General features: G+C 41.6%; 4 protein-coding genes across 4 annotated transcripts in view; 2 read left to right on the plus strand and 2 right to left on the minus strand.

Moving 5' to 3' along the window:
* The window catches only part of extl3 (exostosin-like glycosyltransferase 3), a 32,675-nt gene extending 31,886 nt beyond the window's left edge, over positions 1-789 (minus strand). The window contains exon 1 of the mRNA XM_035678496.1: positions 562-789. The gene's annotated coding sequence lies outside the window, so the exon portion shown is untranslated. The remainder of the gene's footprint in view (positions 1-561) is intronic.
* Positions 790-2,221: 1,432 nt separating this feature from the next.
* riox1 (ribosomal oxygenase 1) lies at positions 2,222-7,472 on the plus strand. The gene is made up of 15 exons (XM_035678737.1): positions 2,222-2,364; positions 2,582-2,731; positions 2,941-3,086; positions 3,224-3,323; positions 3,808-3,921; positions 4,282-4,388; positions 4,500-4,607; positions 4,752-4,786; positions 5,005-5,183; positions 5,936-6,040; positions 6,149-6,290; positions 6,378-6,498; positions 6,689-6,788; positions 6,870-6,956; positions 7,223-7,472. The coding sequence occupies exons 1-15, from the start codon at positions 2,278-2,280 to the stop codon at positions 7,280-7,282; spliced, it is 1,641 nt and encodes a 546-aa protein (XP_035534630.1). The 5' UTR covers positions 2,222-2,277; the 3' UTR covers positions 7,283-7,472.
* A 45-nt stretch (positions 7,473-7,517) lies between these two features.
* On the minus strand, positions 7,518-9,368 carry LOC118340643 (NADH dehydrogenase [ubiquinone] 1 beta subcomplex subunit 1-like). Its single transcript, XM_035678738.1, has 3 exons — positions 9,294-9,368; positions 8,154-8,298; positions 7,518-7,724 (listed from the first exon to the last, which is right to left on the minus strand). Exons 2-3 carry the CDS (start codon positions 8,291-8,293, stop codon positions 7,688-7,690), a joined length of 177 nt encoding a protein of 58 aa, XP_035534631.1. The 5' UTR covers positions 8,294-8,298; positions 9,294-9,368; the 3' UTR covers positions 7,518-7,687.
* Positions 9,369-9,586: 218 nt separating this feature from the next.
* On the plus strand, positions 9,587-16,797 carry cpsf2 (cleavage and polyadenylation specific factor 2). Its single transcript, XM_035678736.1, has 15 exons — positions 9,587-9,727; positions 10,119-10,285; positions 10,375-10,534; positions 10,631-10,736; positions 10,833-10,962; positions 11,091-11,206; positions 11,326-11,513; positions 11,641-11,931; positions 12,108-12,208; positions 12,526-12,729; positions 12,843-12,995; positions 13,297-13,519; positions 13,754-14,071; positions 15,130-15,264; positions 16,466-16,797. Exons 2-15 carry the CDS (start codon positions 10,137-10,139, stop codon positions 16,556-16,558), a joined length of 2,367 nt encoding a protein of 788 aa, XP_035534629.1. The 5' UTR covers positions 9,587-9,727; positions 10,119-10,136; the 3' UTR covers positions 16,559-16,797.
* The last annotated feature ends 14 nt before the right edge of the window (positions 16,798-16,811 follow it).

A 16,811-nucleotide genomic window follows, 5' to 3' on the forward strand; every position in this document is an offset into this window, starting at 1 on the left:
TGATTAGCAGCTCATTATGGCTCTCACAATCGACATAAATGATCACGCCAGCGTGTATGCTTCGCCAGTGAGTGTTGACAATAAATTGGCAGTTTTCTGAATGGAGTTTGGCGTGACATTTTACTTACTCACACTTCTTTAATGCCAGTCATGTACAGACCACCCTTGGTTACAACACGAGCAAAGCACCGAGTACACCGGCTTGGTTGACGTGTGCCTCAGCCGAGATCAAAGCAAAAACAGACTCACGACTTGCAGCGACTACAGAGAAACGACCAAACTGCCTCAAAGTCCTCTTCATGGAAACTGCAAACACTGCCTCTCTCTCACATTCACACCCAGTTAGATTAAACCGAGAGAGGAGTTAAAGGCATTAAACACGGGCAATGGAGGAGGAGAGGAGGGGAGGAAGTGGGGGGGGTATTGCAGGGGAAACACACAAGGGGCCATATGTCTCATCTGGCCAATTGGCTAGCCTGTTAGCCAGCCACGGTCACAACAAAAACCCATTTGCTCTCCGCGAACATCGGCGGACCGACGTTAGCTTCAGTGGCTACTCACCCCGGCAGGAGAGTGCGAGATGTCCCGAAAACTGAGCCGGAGCCGCCCGGCAGGTTCCGTCAAAGACGCGAGGAAGACGTCGCCTTGTGTTTGTTGAATTTTGCACGACTACGGTGTCCGGACGAGCCTGCGGGCGCCGCTGCGTTGCTCGGTTCACGCCGCTCACAGCACCATTAAAAGCTGCATTGTTGGAGCGACGGCTGGACAAACAGCACCGACAGCACGCCGCAGAGCATTGTGGGAAACGGTGTTGATTGTAAAGTGTGGTTGGAAGTATTCAGGGGGAGACGCGCCACCTAGTGGTCGGTGTGGGTGATACACAGTGTAGCCTTTTATGTGATAATATGTCTTTTTAAATGTATTATATATATTATAATGTATTTGATTGAATAATATTCTTTGATACTGCACTTTATAAAAGTGTTTTTTTTAATCAGGAACTACAAACTTAAAAGAAAACATATTTAAGCGAGAATTGGTTATTTTGTATTTGTTTATCAGTTGATTTTGCAATTGTTTTATTCATTTTTTATTTATTTTCTGTTATGTATTTGTGGCTGATTTGAATAGTATAGAAATACAATGAGACTAGGACCTCGGCACCTCTTCGGGACATTTTTGGTTGTTTGTTTGTTTACTTTTTGCTTGCTTTTGGACAGTGTTTAGTACAGTATTACAAATCATTTATTTCCCTTACAGTCTGTCAATAGCAAATTGTTCATAAAGAATGAAAGCAAAACAGCAGCCTGCAGCAAAGACCATAAACAAGGATACTGTAATGTACAAAACATGCACAATCAATAGTTATATGAAAAACAAATTAACTATTTTGAGGATGTGGGAAATAGCATCAGAAGAGCTTGTTTAAACCCCCAACAGCCTATGAAATATAATACAGAGGTAAATCACTGTATATGAATGTTACTTTTAGTATTAGGAAATGTCTTGTCCTTATCTACTCCGCCGGTACCGGGGTGTGTGCCTGTTTCACTGTATCTGTTTCACCGGGTGGGAGATGAGGAAACGTCCTCTCGATTCCTTTGTATGTCTGGTGCATGTGAAGAAATTGTCATTAAAGCTGACTTTGACTTTTTTTGACTTTGACTTTGTATATGAGGCATGTGGTATGACCTTAATTAACTGAGCAACTGAAATACAGGATCTGCCAATTAATCTTCATGTTGTGTAAAGAAATAAATAAGAACAAACTATATATATATATATATATATATATATATACTAATATTAACACACCATAGCCTTAGTTATGATCTGTTAATGTGAATGGAAACCTGTTATTAATCTACAGCTTTGGTTTCATGGACTACTGAACTGTCTTGCTCTTAAACAACTTACATTATTGAACGGTAAACAATAAAGAATGAATGTATATATATATTTTTGCTTATTATTTACTTTTTTTTTTACTGTAATCATGTACTAGCTGTATCTTGATGTGAGTGTCTTTCTTTTGTTATTTATTTGTACTTATTTGACTCACTTGCTGAACTATTTTGAAAAAAAAATCAATAAATAACATTTGTAAAGAAAACTCTTTATATTAGTACTATTACATTATAGTATATAGAGTAGATTACTGTCAGTGGCTGTTACAGTACAGCTCCATGGGTGGCAGTAGCGAGCCCACTCGGGAGCCAGTGTACACTCGAAGAAGAGGCTCCTAGCAGTCGCAGAGTGATGACCTGATACTGGAAAATGGAGAGAAAACACATGTCAGCTTTTGCTTTGTATCAAACGTTTTCAGCAGAGCAGTCTCCTCCTGCTAAGAAGGCTTCCCTGCAGGTAGACTTCTAACATGAACATAATGTGGTAGATTGACTGGTTTGGTTCCTCTGTGATGGACTGTGTCTGCCACTGCTGTAGGAGGGAACAGTGCTCTATCTAGCACAGTCCACCTGATAGCTACTTAACCACCAAACCACATGCTATCCTAATGTCTCCACACTAACTGTGTAGCTTGACTGTGTTTGGCCTCATGTTACCTCGTATGATGTTCTAGGTGGCAGATAAGAAGAAGAAAAAGAAAAAGGAGAATGGGGCCAATAAGGTCAACACAGTTAAAGCTCAATTAAAGCCTGAAAGGAAGAAAATGAAAAAGAAGCTCCTAAAGTCTGCACAAAGAGAGGAGAGCCCTACGGAAATGACAGAAGTAAGTGTGTGCCTGATGCAAAGATACGATGGATGCTATGGGGAGCTACTGAATGGTCATGATCACATCCATGTAAAGTTATGATCTGTTCATCTGAATGTCAACATTTTTAGAACGTATTAATAATATCAGTAGTATTATTATTTATTTTTGACCCCTAAAACGACCATACTATTCAGTTACGGCTCATTGAGTCTGTCTGTTTTCAGATGCAGGAGGAGGAGTGTGTAAATGGAGATGGTGAGGATCTGGATGCTTTTCTGGCCAACCTATCAAAAGTCAGCAACAGCAGGGAGAGAGCGAGCAAGCTGTTCCAGTGGCTCATCAACCCCATTCCCGCCAAGTCCTTCTTCAGGTAACTGATGAGTGTGTTCTGTCTGTAAATGTGCTTTCAGTGCACAGACTCCATATCGATCAAAATGATACACCACGCACGAGGTGTCATCTTTTTCTTGGAGCATTCACCGGCTAATCTTTGTCCTCTTTCCCAAGGGAAACATGGGAAAAGAAGCCCATTCTTGTTCAACGCAAGAATCCAGATTACTACAAGGGACTGTTCTCCACAGCGGAGTTTGATCGCATATTAAGACAGGTAAGGATCTTAAAACACGAGTGAGACACTTATCCATCCTTAATTTGACTATAATTTCCCAACCTGTGTTGTAATTTAAGGCGGATCTTTCAAATTTACACACTCCAAAATTTTCATGTGGACACAGTTAATCAAAAGGAGACTGGTTGCATAATTTGTTAGCACTTTCTTTGTTCTCCGCAATCCCCAACTGCACAGACTAATAATTATCAAGAGAAGTTCTATGAAGTTGGGTTTCATTTTTTATTATATAATTACACATAAATAACAAGAACATGAAATAACACTTGTTGTTTTTAATGTGAAAATGAACCACCTCATTTTTTTTGTATATTATAATAGCTACGTGCCCCGATTTGTTCCATTTGATCCACTGTGAGGTTTTGTCTTGGGTTGCATTATGTTCTTTGATGAAGAAATGAAGACAAAGATCCTTTTCATACTGATGCTGATACTACATGTACGCTGCGTTGTTAAATTTAAGGAGGATGTTCAGTACGGAGTGAACCTAGATGTCACAAGCTACACTAATGGCACCAGGGAGACACACAATCCTCCAGGGAGAGCTCTGCCGTTCACTGTGTGGGACTTCTATGAGGTAAGGCCACATTTGGTGCAGGTAGCAGATTTGTGTACAGTATGTGATTATTTCTAATTCGGCATTACTGTGATTCTGCATTTTTATGGTCCTGATTTACATTTTTTATAATTGGGCCCTCTGCAGCGAGTTAGCTGCACCAGCCTCCTCTGTGGGCGTTATTAAAGTTTTCCTAAATTTTCGGGACCACCTTCATTAAAAAGCAGTTAGATGTATGTTTATGTATTAAGCAATGTATTCATTTTAATATTTTCTGTGCTGCAAGCTAGAAGCCATTTTGTGTTAAGTGCATTAACTGTATCAGCGCACCATCTGCACTGTTTGCAGATTAGTAACAATCATCACATCCCCATATCCTAGAGTGGCTGCTCCCTCCGCATGCTGAATCCCCAGGCTTTCTCGTCCACGGTGTGGAACGTGCTGTCCATCCTTCAGGAGCAGTTCGGCAGCATGGCAGGAGCCAACGTGTGAGTATTTGTGACAGTCATTGTCCTGGAAAACCTGTTCGGATACTATCAGTTACTATTTAAACTTACTATTACTTAATTTACTATTTGAGTTTTTTGTGCTTCAACCAGATACCTGACACCATCTGGAACGCAAGGCTTCGCTCCACATTATGACGACATTGAGGCGTTTGTGGTCCAGCTGGAGGGGAAGAAACACTGGAGAGTGTACAACCCGAGGTGAGACACCTGGAGGAATCTTTCAAAGAGCGGTTAAACTCACACCAACTTGTTTTTGCTACATTAACAATGCAGAAAACGATTTTGTCCTCATAGTTAGACGCAAGAAAAGAAGCTCACTGAAGTTGTTTTTCTGTTTCTTAGGACAGAAGATGAGGTCTTGCCTGTGGTGTCAAGTCGTGAGTAAAATAAATATATATGTCTTATAGTTTAAGTTTCTTGTGAAATACAGGATATGCTAATTAGGATTTATAGATACCTGTTTACTGTATGTTATTTGCTTTTCACACATCTACACAGAGAAAGGTAGCTCATTGCACAGAGGTGAAGGAATTTCTAATACTCAAGGGACAGCTGTCATTTCCCCAGACGTGACTGCTTTGCGTTTCCTCTCCAGCTAACTTCGAACAGGCAGACATTGGGAAGCCGATCCTGGAAGTGGTGCTAGAAGCCGGGGATCTCCTGTACTTCCCCCGTGGGTTCATCCACCAGGGCGACTGCCTCCCAGACGCTCACTCCCTCCACATCACCATCTCCTCCTACCAGAAGAACAGCTGGGGGGATCTGCTACAGAAGGTAATACAGTTCTGTTTGAGGCTCTTATTAGAAACCTACGTGGTCCAGGAAAGACAGCATCAGGGCATGGGTACTTTAACAGATGCCAGTTACTTCTCACAAACATTTATTGATTAAGCATTACAGGTATAGTGTAATAACTAATGGCATTCCCACTATAATGAATGTAATTTAACCTAGAGCCCCTTTTATGAAGTTTTTTTACATTTGCTGATCTAGACACATTCAGTTCTTCTTAGAAAAATACTTGGGAGCACAGAAAATTATGTTTGCATCTGCAGCAACAGCAGTTTTAAGGAATACAGAAGAAGAACTAATTTCTTCTTGTAGAACTGCGGTAATGCATGTGGTTTTAACAAAAAAATAAAAACCAAACTGTGTGAGTGTTTGGTAATTTGCTGATGCCCTGTGGAATGGTTCAAAAAGAATGAAATTTCTTTTGACGACAAAAGACAACAAAGACAGCATTAAGGCATGGGTAAAATAATATTTTTCATTTTGATTCTGTCTCTGATTTACACAAAGAAACAGTAAACGTTAATCTACACGCACATTTTAAAGGTTAATTTGAGGCAGGAGATATGCATTGTATTTTTGCATCTGCAGCAACACAAGTTAGTTTTGGAATACAGAGAATACCTGATGACAAAAACCCCATAGCAATCAGCACCCTGTACTACTTTAGACTCTTTTTATGTTATATTTTTACATTTACCAAAGCTCTTTCCACTTCCTAACTGCCCTTTTTTCAGGTGGTTCCAGTAGCATTGGAAATAGCAATGGAGGAGGATGTGGAGTTCAGACAGGGCTTACCTCTTGACTACCTAACATACATGGGAGTACAGAACTCTGACAAGGTAATTCATTCTTGTTTTTTGTATTTATTTGTCACTCCCTGTTCCTATCACCATCCTTGGCTTTTCAGCAGTCACACTAAATGATCCACACCCTCCTCGTGTGTGTAGGATGACCCACGCAGGACAAAATTCTTCTCACGAATCGAGAGTCTGATGAAGAAGCTCACAAATTACGCCCCGGTTGACGCTGCCGTGGATCAGAAAGCCAGAGACTTCCTCCATGACTGCCTTCCTCCCATGCTCACTCCAGGTATATGATGGATATTATATTTATTAATTATATGGAATTGTGCAGCTTGCATAATGCTTCTGAGTCAAACTATTTCATCACCCACAGAGGAACTGGACAGCAGTGTGAGAGGAGCACCTGCTAGGTGGGAGCGTGGGCAAGTTATGGATGCAGGAGCACACATCACTACCCAGACCCGAGTCAGAGTTCTGCGTGCTGGGTGTGCCAGGTAATACAACTTTTTATTGCATTTCACAGCACGTTCACACCAGGCAGGTTTGAAATGGAATATGTAAAATGTGGAGCATGGCGTCTTTGTCTTTAAGAGCGTATGCTTCAGTGATCCATTAATGCAGACGTGAGAAAAATGGTAGCGTCAGTTCAAGAGATTTAGCTTATGAGCTTTCTGTCTTTCCCAGGTTATGCAGTGATGGAGAAGCTGTTCATCTTTACTACACAACAGACAACTCCAGAGTTTACCACAAAGAGGAGCTCAAGAGTTTCGAAATAAAAGAAGAGGTAGATTGGAAGATCTGTATAAATGTCTTGCACAGTGTCCGAATGATGCCACCACCGCCTAATTATTGTTTTCCCTTTCAGCACACAGACGCCATTGAGTTTCTGATCCATTCATATCCCAAATTTGTGACTGTGGGAAGTTTCCCGTGTGATTCTGCAGAGGACAGGGTATGTTGTTTTTAAATGCATACAATTTGTGCTGAGATGTGATAACTGCTGTACATTCAGGTGTGGTTTCTGTTGTTTGTACGGTCGTGTGAAAGTGTTTTGGTAATAGGCATGTCTTTCGCACCCATTTCTGTAATGTCCATGAACACATCTAATTATATAGATATGTATTCCAAACGATAGATATTTGACCCTGATTTTTTTTTTTTTTGTGAAATTAGTAGTTTGAGTTGTTTTTCATGTTCTTGTTTTTTTTTCCCATCCAGATTGCTTTGGCTGAGCTGCTTTTTCAGAGGGGGATTATCCACACTGCAGAACCTCTGTAATGGCCACAGACTCATCCGTCATGCTGACTGCATGAATAGATCCAAATTGACTTTGTACAAAATAAGATCTTAAATGCACAACACAGTCTTCTTTGGCTTTACTGGAATGGTCACACTGAACAACCAATTTATTATATGTCTGTTCATCTGTCCACTATCTAATAAACCAGTTTTCGTTTTTGTAATGAAATGATGTTGTGTGTTATGCAACCAAAATCACAAAAGTACTAAATGATTTTGATGAGAAAGGGCATGTTTATTATCGGTTGATACAACTCAAAATATTAAAGATTACTGGTTGACCCAACACAAAAACAGATACAGGAGTCTTTTTAAATATTCTGATTTGAGGACCACCATCAGTCACACCACAGATGAAAGGTGACATTGACAGGTAGGGGTCGTCTACTTCCAGGTCAACTCCTCACCAGGCTTCAACTCCCTAAAGAGAACACATCAGAAGTTAGAAATTTGCAAAAGGTTACACCCAGAGCAACATTGGCATTAGATTACCTTTATGTGTGGCAAGTTTTTAAAATGCTTACTATCACATTAGCAAATTGTACTTACATTAATATGTTTAAAGTGTATTAAGCTTGGTTCTGGACAAGATATAACACAAAGCTACAGGCTGTAATCAGTTTTTTGGTTAGTTGGGTATGTGGAGAACTGGTTATTGGATAGCTGTTTGTGTTGCATCTGCAATTACATGTTTCTCCATTTATCACTGAGCATTCTGCTGGCTTATATGCATAATTAGTTCAAATAATGGGTATGTAGTAGTACAAAATCATTGTCACAAGACTGTGGAAGAAAATGGCACATGGACCTAAATTCACTGGTAAAAGGGTTGAAAAATGTTTACTCTTACCTGCTGTACAAAGCACTTTTGTTCCTGAAAGCTGTCAGCTTCTGGTCCTGTTGCTTGTCAAGGTACCATCCAATCACAAAGCCCATGGGCACCAAGATGTTCGCCCAATGTTCCCGGGCAAATGATAAAAAGTTAACCATGGTTCCTGCAGAAATAAGCAGAAAGCACATTGTAACATAAATTCTGTGGCATGGATTTTATACTCATCTAAAACAGTTATGCTTACATTTAGAGTTAGGGGAACTGATGTCATATGACAGAATTATTCAAGTTAATCTAAAACGGTGACATTACTAGTGAAGATCATGCCATTGAAACAAACCAGTGCAACATTTGCATAGAATGAATACTGGATACACTGAAGTACCCACATGACATGAGCTTGGGATAACACAGAATACTTTGATCAGCCACTAATCCATTATTTTTAAAGGACTTGGTTTAGAGAGACACATAAATTGGTGGGAAGCTAATTCTTAGTAAAAGGTGGCATTATACTCTATGTGCCTGAAAAGATTAACTGGTAACTCCAACATAAAAGACAACATTTTCTCCATCACACCTGAGGACCTACAGAGGAGAAGACAGGGCCACCGACTGTCCATCTTTATTTACAGGACCTCCAACAAACTAGTACATTAAGACTACTTCACAAATTAAGCTGATTGGACGTATTTCCGATTGGGAATTGATAGGATTGTTCAAAAAATATCTATATATGACCAATCATGACTTACAAGACAGCTTTTTTTGCTTTTAGCCTTTACACAAGTATATTTTAGGGGACACACAACATTTGGACTAAGTGCTGACAGAAACATAATGAAGGGTAAGGAGTTATTCTTTCGACAACCATATTATGCGGTAGCTGTCATTTCACCCTTTACACTGTGTATTAAAATACAGCTGCCTACGAAATGAAACTAAAATTGCATATAAAATATATTTAACCTAGAACCAGCAGGTGAGCAGGAACTGGCTAAGTAGCTAGCATTGGCAATATGTGCCATGTTTCCGCTGCTGGCTCCTCAGATAAAGTAGTTACCTTGTTGTGTTCGCTGTGTATAACCCAGTTTACATGTTAGAGCACAACTGCGTGAACAATACAGAGGCAGGACGTCTGAATATGTAAAATATTACCTTGTGTTTACACCGAGTCGTGGCCTTCAGTGCTTCATTCACCAAGCAGAGGACATTGGACTCTACCAACTGTGCAAAACACGACAGTGGTACTTGAACAATACAAACACTGTGAATACCATAATTGCCTATATGGTTGGTTTTATATAACTTGTCACATATGAATTCACAATATTTAAATACATTTGCTTAAATATAGAGCGATAAAAATAAGCGTTCTGTGTTTTGATTCATGACATTTGTTTGTACTAAACCCGCCACACTTGGTACCGTCCTGTGCCCTTTCCCACATGATGCAGCGGCTAACATGGTTGCTAATTATTGTGTATTCAAAACCCCGCTAGTCAAAATGTCTTAATGTTGGAATTATAGCAACTCCACTTACTGTGTTTCTCTTCCAACGGGAGAACATTTATATTATCTCATATTTATTGGTATGTTGCACTTTCCTTTGTCGGTCCAAGTCATTTAACGTCCACAAGCCAAACTGTAGCTAGCATGCTAAATAGACAGTATCTTTGCCGGGTAATTTGTTGTTGCTGTTGCGAACTAGCTGTGGCTACTAAAACCTGTTTACTTTTAAATGTACTTACTGCTCGATCAGGCCGAACTTACGCACCATCATTCTGTGATATCGTGCAAGTTCAGTCTGCAACCGAGCCACGTTTCTGTTGCGTTTTCTTTGTTGGTTCAATTGAATGAGTTTTGCGCTCAAGTCAGAAAGAGACACAACACTTAACGTAACGTGAGGTGAAGCTGTTTTGGTGACTATGATGGTTGCGTTGTGGTCAGCATAGCCCAGTGGTAATCTGGTTTTACTTTCAGCGTTACATCTGAAGAATAATGACGTCCATTATCAAGCTGACAGCCGTGTCAGGGGTTCAGGAGGAGTCGGCCCTCTGTTACCTGCTGCAGGTGGATGAATTTCGGTTCCTCCTGGACTGTGGCTGGGATGAGAACTTCTCAATGGACATCATAGATGCTATGAAACGGTATTTATGGGCTCAAGTCTTATGCTTAATCAGTTTTCCCTCGGCTCTGCGAATTAAAACAAGTGTGTGATGTCCATTTCCCCCTCCAGATATGTTCATCAGGTCGATGCTGTGCTCCTGTCCCACCCTGACCCCATACACCTGGGAGCCCTGCCATATGCTGTGGGGAAACTGGGTTTAAACTGCACTATCTATGCTACAATTCCTGTCTACAAGATGGGTCAGATGTTCATGTATGATCTATATCAGGTAAGAAAGGGGTGTAGTAAATGTCATGTAAAGTTATTTATTAGTAGAAGTTTAGAATTGCTTTCTTAATTACCGTAATGCCTTCTTTCTACTCAGTCTCGAAACAACAGTGAAGATTTCACACTGTTCACCCTCGATGATGTGGATTGTGCTTTTGATAAAATCCAGCAGCTGAAATACTCTCAGATTGTCAATCTGAAAGGTGAGTTAGTTGCAGACCCTCATAGGTCAGAAGTCGACCCCAATTTATGTATCGCATGACACCAAAGTGTTTAATATCTTTCTTTTTACCTGATAGGGAAAGGGCATGGTCTTTCCATCACTCCTCTTCCAGCTGGTCACATGATTGGAGGCACAATTTGGAAAATTGTGAAGGACGGGGAGGAGGAGATTGTTTACGCTGTGGACTTCAACCACAAGAGAGAGATGTGAGCATGGACAAAACAGTCGTATTAAAATGGAATTGAATTTTAGGTTAGTTTGTTAGTTTATGCCATTTTTTTTTTATTTTTTTTACTGTGTTTGTGTTCTGTCTGTTCTGCTTACTCTACTCTAGCCACCTCAACGGCTGCACGTTGGAGAGCATTAGTCGTCCTTCCTTACTTATCACAGACTCCTTCAATGCTACATATGTACAGCCACGTCGCAAACAAAGAGATGAGATGCTTCTCAGTAAGTAATCTTCACAAGACTCTATAGTAGTAATGTGTGTGTTTAATAGCCCTTATATGACCTCTTACTTGGTTTTTTTTTATTATTATTTTCTAATTTGTTTGCTTGTTTACTCACAGCCAATGTCATGGAGACCCTTCGTGGTGACGGTAATGTCCTGATCGCCGTGGATACAGCTGGCCGTGTGTTGGAGCTGGCTCAGCTCCTGGACCAGATTTGGAGGACAAAGGATGCTGGGCTGGGAGCTTACCCACTGGCTCTGCTTAACAATGTTAGCTATAATGTGGTGGAGTTCTCCAAGTCCCAGGTACCAATCACAGATTATCAAATTTTAGAAGATTAGAAATCTGAATCCCTTTTATAGGATGTCACGTGGCAGCAAATTCTAACGTTCTTTTCAGTCATGATTGTTAATCTCTATTGTCTTCCGGTAGGTGGAGTGGATGAGTGATAAGCTCATGAGATGTTTTGAAGACAAGAGAAACAACCCCTTCCAGTTCCGTCACTTGACCCTGTGCCACAGTCTGGCAGACCTGGCCCGGGTCCCCAGCCCCAAGGTGGTGCTTTGCAGCCAACCAGACCTCGAGTCCGGTTTTTCCAGAGAACTCTTCATCCAGTGGTGCCAAGACGCCAAAAACTCTGTCATCCTGACCTACCGCACTACACCTGGAACCCTGGCCCGCTACCTCATCGACAACCCCGGAGAGAAGATGCTGGATCTGGAGGTGAGACCAGCTGCTGATTTACTGGGATAGAGGGTTTTCAATTTATCTCTTCATGCAGCATTTGCCCCACGGGGGAAGCTCCTGTCTCTCACATTCAGACCCAGCTAAGGAAACAACAAAACATGTCATTCTGTCATTCGCACCATATCCATCTTTCACTTTTCTCGTTACGACAGGTGAGGAAAAGAGTGAAGCTCGAAGGCAAGGACCTGGAAGAATTCCTTGAAAAGGATAAAATGAAGAAAGAAGCCGCTAAAAAGCTGGAACAAGCAAAAGAGTAAGTCTCAGTAGAAACAGACGCGGCTCGACTGGGTGCTTAAGGGTTAGATGTCTCTTTTTGATGATGTTGCTTCATGTCTGTTGGTGTAACAAAACATTTGAGTCATATAATTTCAGAGTCTGTTAACAAAGCAAATTATGCAAATTGTATAAAAAGCCAACTGAAATGCAAATGATGGGGATTGCAAATCAAAAACAGTAAATGGGAGATGAGTCTTGACACTTGACAACATTTATACTCAAAAAAAGTCTGTCTGTCCTTGGAAAAATGTAACTCATATATAGACGGTTAATGGTTATTTCATGAACTTGCAGGGTGGATGTGGACTCCAGTGACGAGAGTGACATGGACGATGATCTAGATCAGCCAGTTGCCGTGAAAACCAAACACCACGACCTGATGATGAAGGCCGAGGGGAGCCGCAAAGGCAGTTTCTTTAAACAAGCCAAAAAGTCTTATCCAATGTTTCCCACACACGAAGAGAGAATCAAATGGGACGAGTACGGGGAAATCATCAGGTGCTACCATATTGATACACGTGAACATCAGATTGCAGAAAGATGGATACAGAGAAACTACACTCCTCTGTATTTTCTCCCATCACCAATTAACCACTGTTGTTCTTTCACAGGCTAGAAGAGTTTCTGGTTCCTGAACTGCAAGCCACCGAGGAGGAGAAAAGCAAATTGGAATCCGGGTTGACCAACGGCGATGAGCCCATGGACCAGGATCTCTCTGTTGTTCCCACCAAATGCATCTCTAGTGTAGAAAATCTCGAAATTAGGTCAGTGATCTTCTGAATCTGTCTGTGTCTGTAACAACAACTCTGCAGGTTTACGGTCCCTTTAAAAAAAAAACTGCCACTGGAGTTGATCAGTGGCCAACGGTACAGCACTATAGTGTGTTGGATGGCCTCCAGATGTGAAAGAGTGTAACTCTGTGAATGTTAAGTGTTGTTGTAAAAAGTTGTCTTACTCAGCAAACCTATTCTGCATAAAGTACAAGTCTTGTCTAGGCTGGTATTAAACAATGTTTGACAAATCAGCAGTATTAAAAAGCTTTGTCCCGTCTTCCTCCTCCTACAGGGCGAGGATAACGTACATAGATTACGAAGGTCGCTCCGATGGCGACTCCATCAAGAAGATTATTAATCAGATGAAGCCTAGACAGCTGGTGATCGTTCGCGGACCGCCAGAGGCCAGCCTTGACCTGGCTGAGTCCTGCAAGGCTTTCAGCAAGGACATAAAAGTGTACACACCGAAACTGCAGGAGACTATAGACGCCACCAGCGAAACGCACATCTACCAGGTCAGCCTCAGTAAACGCCTGCTTGGTTTATTTTTCAACAGAAGGAATTTAGTTTTTGATTGCCTATACAGAATTGTTGTACCCAAGTTATCCCTTCAGATGTGTTTTTATAGTTTTATAAACTCAAATATTCTGCCGTGAAATTGTAAAACCGATTTCTTTCAGTTAAAGCATAAAAGCAACCTTCCATGACAGGTAAATGTCTTCATCTTGTCTCACCTTCTCACGTTAAAGGTGCGGTTGAAAGACTCCTTGGTGAGCTCCCTGCAGTTCTGCAAGGCCAAAGACACGGAGCTGGCCTGGATTGATGGCGTGCTGGACATGCGCGTGGTAAAGGTGGACACAGGCGTGATGCTGGAGGAGGGTGTGAAAGAGGAGGCTGAGGACGCCGGCGAGCTGGCCATGGACATCGCCCCCGATCTTGGCATGGACAGCAACGCCACGGCGGTGGCAGCGCAGCGTGCCATAAAGAACCTGTTTGGGGAGGATGAGAAGGAGATGTCTGAAGAGAGTGATGTCATTCCCACGCTGGAGCCACTGCCTCCACACGAGGTAAGGCGGGGAGCGCTTTACAGCAAAGTTGTTATTATTTCTGAATATACATTTTTTTTTGCTATTAAGCTTAAAGATTCTCTCCACCCTGTTCGGAATAATAATTTGGGTCTGATGTGGGTTTTTTTCACAGAATAATGTAATTGCATCGTTAAAAATGTACATCTTCTCCCACTCCGTAACTGAGAAATCTATGAATATGCAAAGATTTTCCTTTTAAAGAGTTTTAAGTGCTGGTCACAAATTGTCTCCCACTTCACTGTGTGCATGCTAATAGCTGCATATTGGACTGAGAGGAGCTTCCACAGTTGTTGTGATGTCACAAAATGATAAGGTAGTGTAATGTTAAGGCAAACACAGATAGACTTTTACCCTTCAGCAGATGAATGTGAAACTTGCCTTTTTAGTTTCAAACTCTGCACATGCATCATTCTGATTAATTAAGGTCAAACATCCAAATGAAGCAACGCTAAACAAAACACATTTGTGAGTGGAGAGGAACTTTTAAATACTTTACATTCTGTTGTTTAGTTGTTAGATGCTCAACATGCAAAACAGTGAAAAGTATTCTTTTCAAAGTGCGAAAAAAACTAAAAGGATCAATAGTACCATATCAGTATAATGTCCCGTCTTTGACTGATTGGGTCATAAAAATGTGTCGAACCCTTAATGAGGTGATTTACTTCAATTCAGCTTAGAGTGGTTTTCCCTACAGCTGGAAGGCTTGTCCTCTCTGCTTCCCATTTTGGAAGGTAACCTTATTTCAGTCTTTGCAGTCATGCAAATGGCTAATAGTACAAGCAACAGAGGACTTTTAGGTCCCAGCAGCAGCCGCTGCTGACAGAAACTCTTATTTGTATGTCCTAAGACTCCACGTTGTCAGGAGGTTGGCAGACAGTTTGCCCAAGGTGAGGCGCAGAGAAGAGTTTGTCTGTGAACAGATAGCCAACGGCCTCTGACTGAGAAGGGATTGTGATGCGTTTCTACCGCTATGTGTCCACAAGTAAAATTCAGACAGCTTTGAGTCTGACCGGTGCTCTCTTCCGCTCTCCCTCCAGATTCCAGGGCATCAGTCGGTGTTCATCAACGAGCCTCGCCTGTCTGACTTCAAGCAGGTCCTGCTGAGAGAGGGCATCCAGGCCGAGTTTGTGGGAGGAGTGCTGGTATGCAACAACATGGTGGCCGTCCGCAGGGTGAGTGTCCTTCCCCCTGGCTTAGCAAGCGTTCTATCCATCAGCTCCCTGCAACACTAGTCACCTCTAGCCCTCGACAGGGAAAGTGGCCAGCACAGAAGACATATGGCACAGGCTTGTTCTTTTTCGCCAAAACCACGCAATCAAAATGTTGAGCTGCTGGTTTTATTCCACACTGATTCATATTTGCAAAGCAGTTGCATGGTTGATATATAGGTAGTGTTTTAATGAAATTAAAAGAATGTAGAGTTAAAGGAACCTGTACGCTTAAAAGACTTGTTCAGACAAGACGCCTCCAACAAATGTAACTTTAAAGGCCTTTGGCTCATCACAAAAAAATCCATCCTTTTACATCTCTTGTCTGTAGCCTTCAGAAACTTCTTTTGTGCCCTACAAAGCCTTACAAACAGCTTGCAGAGAATAATTGATCACTGTAACAAATAGTCACAGAATGAATACATTTCCAGTGACAATGACATGAGTATTTATTGCCTTTCTGTGGACTGAGTCATCAGAAGTAGTGATGCACGGCTCAAAACTGTTCCCAAAAGTCATACTGATATTGTTTGTAGAGCAGTATGACACATTCAGCTTCTCCCTTTGTTTGATGATGGATCGTGCAATCAGTGCTGTTATATGCAGTGGGCAAGTTAGTTTAAAAGCTTTATTTACTTACACACCATAAAATAAAATAATATTGCCTAACACAAATTGGAACATTAAACCCAAAGAGAAACAAATAAAACTTGCCTAAGTAGGGTAAAATACCCCAGCGGCATATGAAAACATCTCACCTCAGAAGAAACGCACAAAAAAAAAGGAATCACAGGCAGAACTTAAGAACTAAAGTAAAAGGAAAAGTAGGAGTGAGCCAGGATACCAACAACAAAATGCATAATTGACAAGAACTTAAAATAGACAACCCAGAAAATGAAATCAAAGAGAACTGAGACTGTTGAAGGAGGGTGTATGTGTGTGTCTGTGTGTTATTTAAATGGGAAAACCTGAAGTGGATTGCTTCATTAGAGGTTTCAAGTCTGTGAACGTCTCTAGGAATGAATTGGAAACACGTTTATTGTTAAGGTCAGCAGTGTGCTGCAGGGCGTGCACGTCCATGTTTAAAGGTGAAACCATGTTGTAGTGCTACTTAATGTTATGTGAGGACCCGTGTGACCTGTGCATCTTTGTGCTCTTTGTCCAGACGGAGGCCGGACGCATTGGCCTGGAAGGCTGCCTGTGTGACGACTACTATAAGATCCGGGAGCTGCTGTATCAGCAGTACGCCGTGGTATAGCAGCAGCAGCGGGAGGACACGCCGCAGAAGAGCATAGCGCGGCATTACAGAGACAATCCTTTACGAGGACTTTACCCAGAGGAGAAGAGTGTACCACACTCGGGCTACCTCTGCCTCAGGGGCGGCTCCAGCTGTTTCACTGCAAACCTTGTACATTTTCCATTTTATAGGGTTTTTTTCCAGATAACTTTTTTTTATTATTGTTAATTGAGCTCCACAAAGTGAGAGGCAGATGCTCCCCCCCCCCCCCCCC

Source organism: Morone saxatilis, unplaced genomic scaffold (assembly GCF_004916995.1).
Source record: "Morone saxatilis isolate NCDOM2014 unplaced genomic scaffold, NCSU_SB_2.0 Contig7, whole genome shotgun sequence".
NCBI classification, from domain to species: domain Eukaryota; kingdom Metazoa; phylum Chordata; class Actinopteri; family Moronidae; genus Morone; species Morone saxatilis.

Excerpts from the sequence above, each read along its gene's own strand:
- riox1 (XM_035678737.1), top strand. The coding sequence starts at position 2,278 with ATGGAGAGAAAACACATGTCAGCTTTTGCTTTGTATCAAACGTTTTCA. Across the intron at positions 3,922-4,281 it reads CTGTGTGGGACTTCTATGAG|AGTGGCTGCTCCCTCCGCAT; the intron begins GTAAGGCCACAT and ends CCCATATCCTAG. Across the intron at positions 4,389-4,499 it reads AGCATGGCAGGAGCCAACGT|ATACCTGACACCATCTGGAA; the intron begins GTGAGTATTTGT and ends TGCTTCAACCAG.
- LOC118340643 (XM_035678738.1), bottom strand. The coding sequence starts at position 8,293 with ATGGTTAACTTTTTATCATTTGCCCGGGAACATTGGGCGAACATCTTG. Across the intron at positions 7,725-8,153 it reads AAAAGTGCTTTGTACAGCAG|GGAGTTGAAGCCTGGTGAGG; the intron begins GTAAGAGTAAAC and ends TGTTCTCTTTAG.
- cpsf2 (XM_035678736.1), top strand. The coding sequence starts at position 10,137 with ATGACGTCCATTATCAAGCTGACAGCCGTGTCAGGGGTTCAGGAGGAG. Across the intron at positions 10,286-10,374 it reads ATCATAGATGCTATGAAACG|ATATGTTCATCAGGTCGATG; the intron begins GTATTTATGGGC and ends TTCCCCCTCCAG. Across the intron at positions 11,932-12,107 it reads AGAAGATGCTGGATCTGGAG|GTGAGGAAAAGAGTGAAGCT; the intron begins GTGAGACCAGCT and ends TCGTTACGACAG.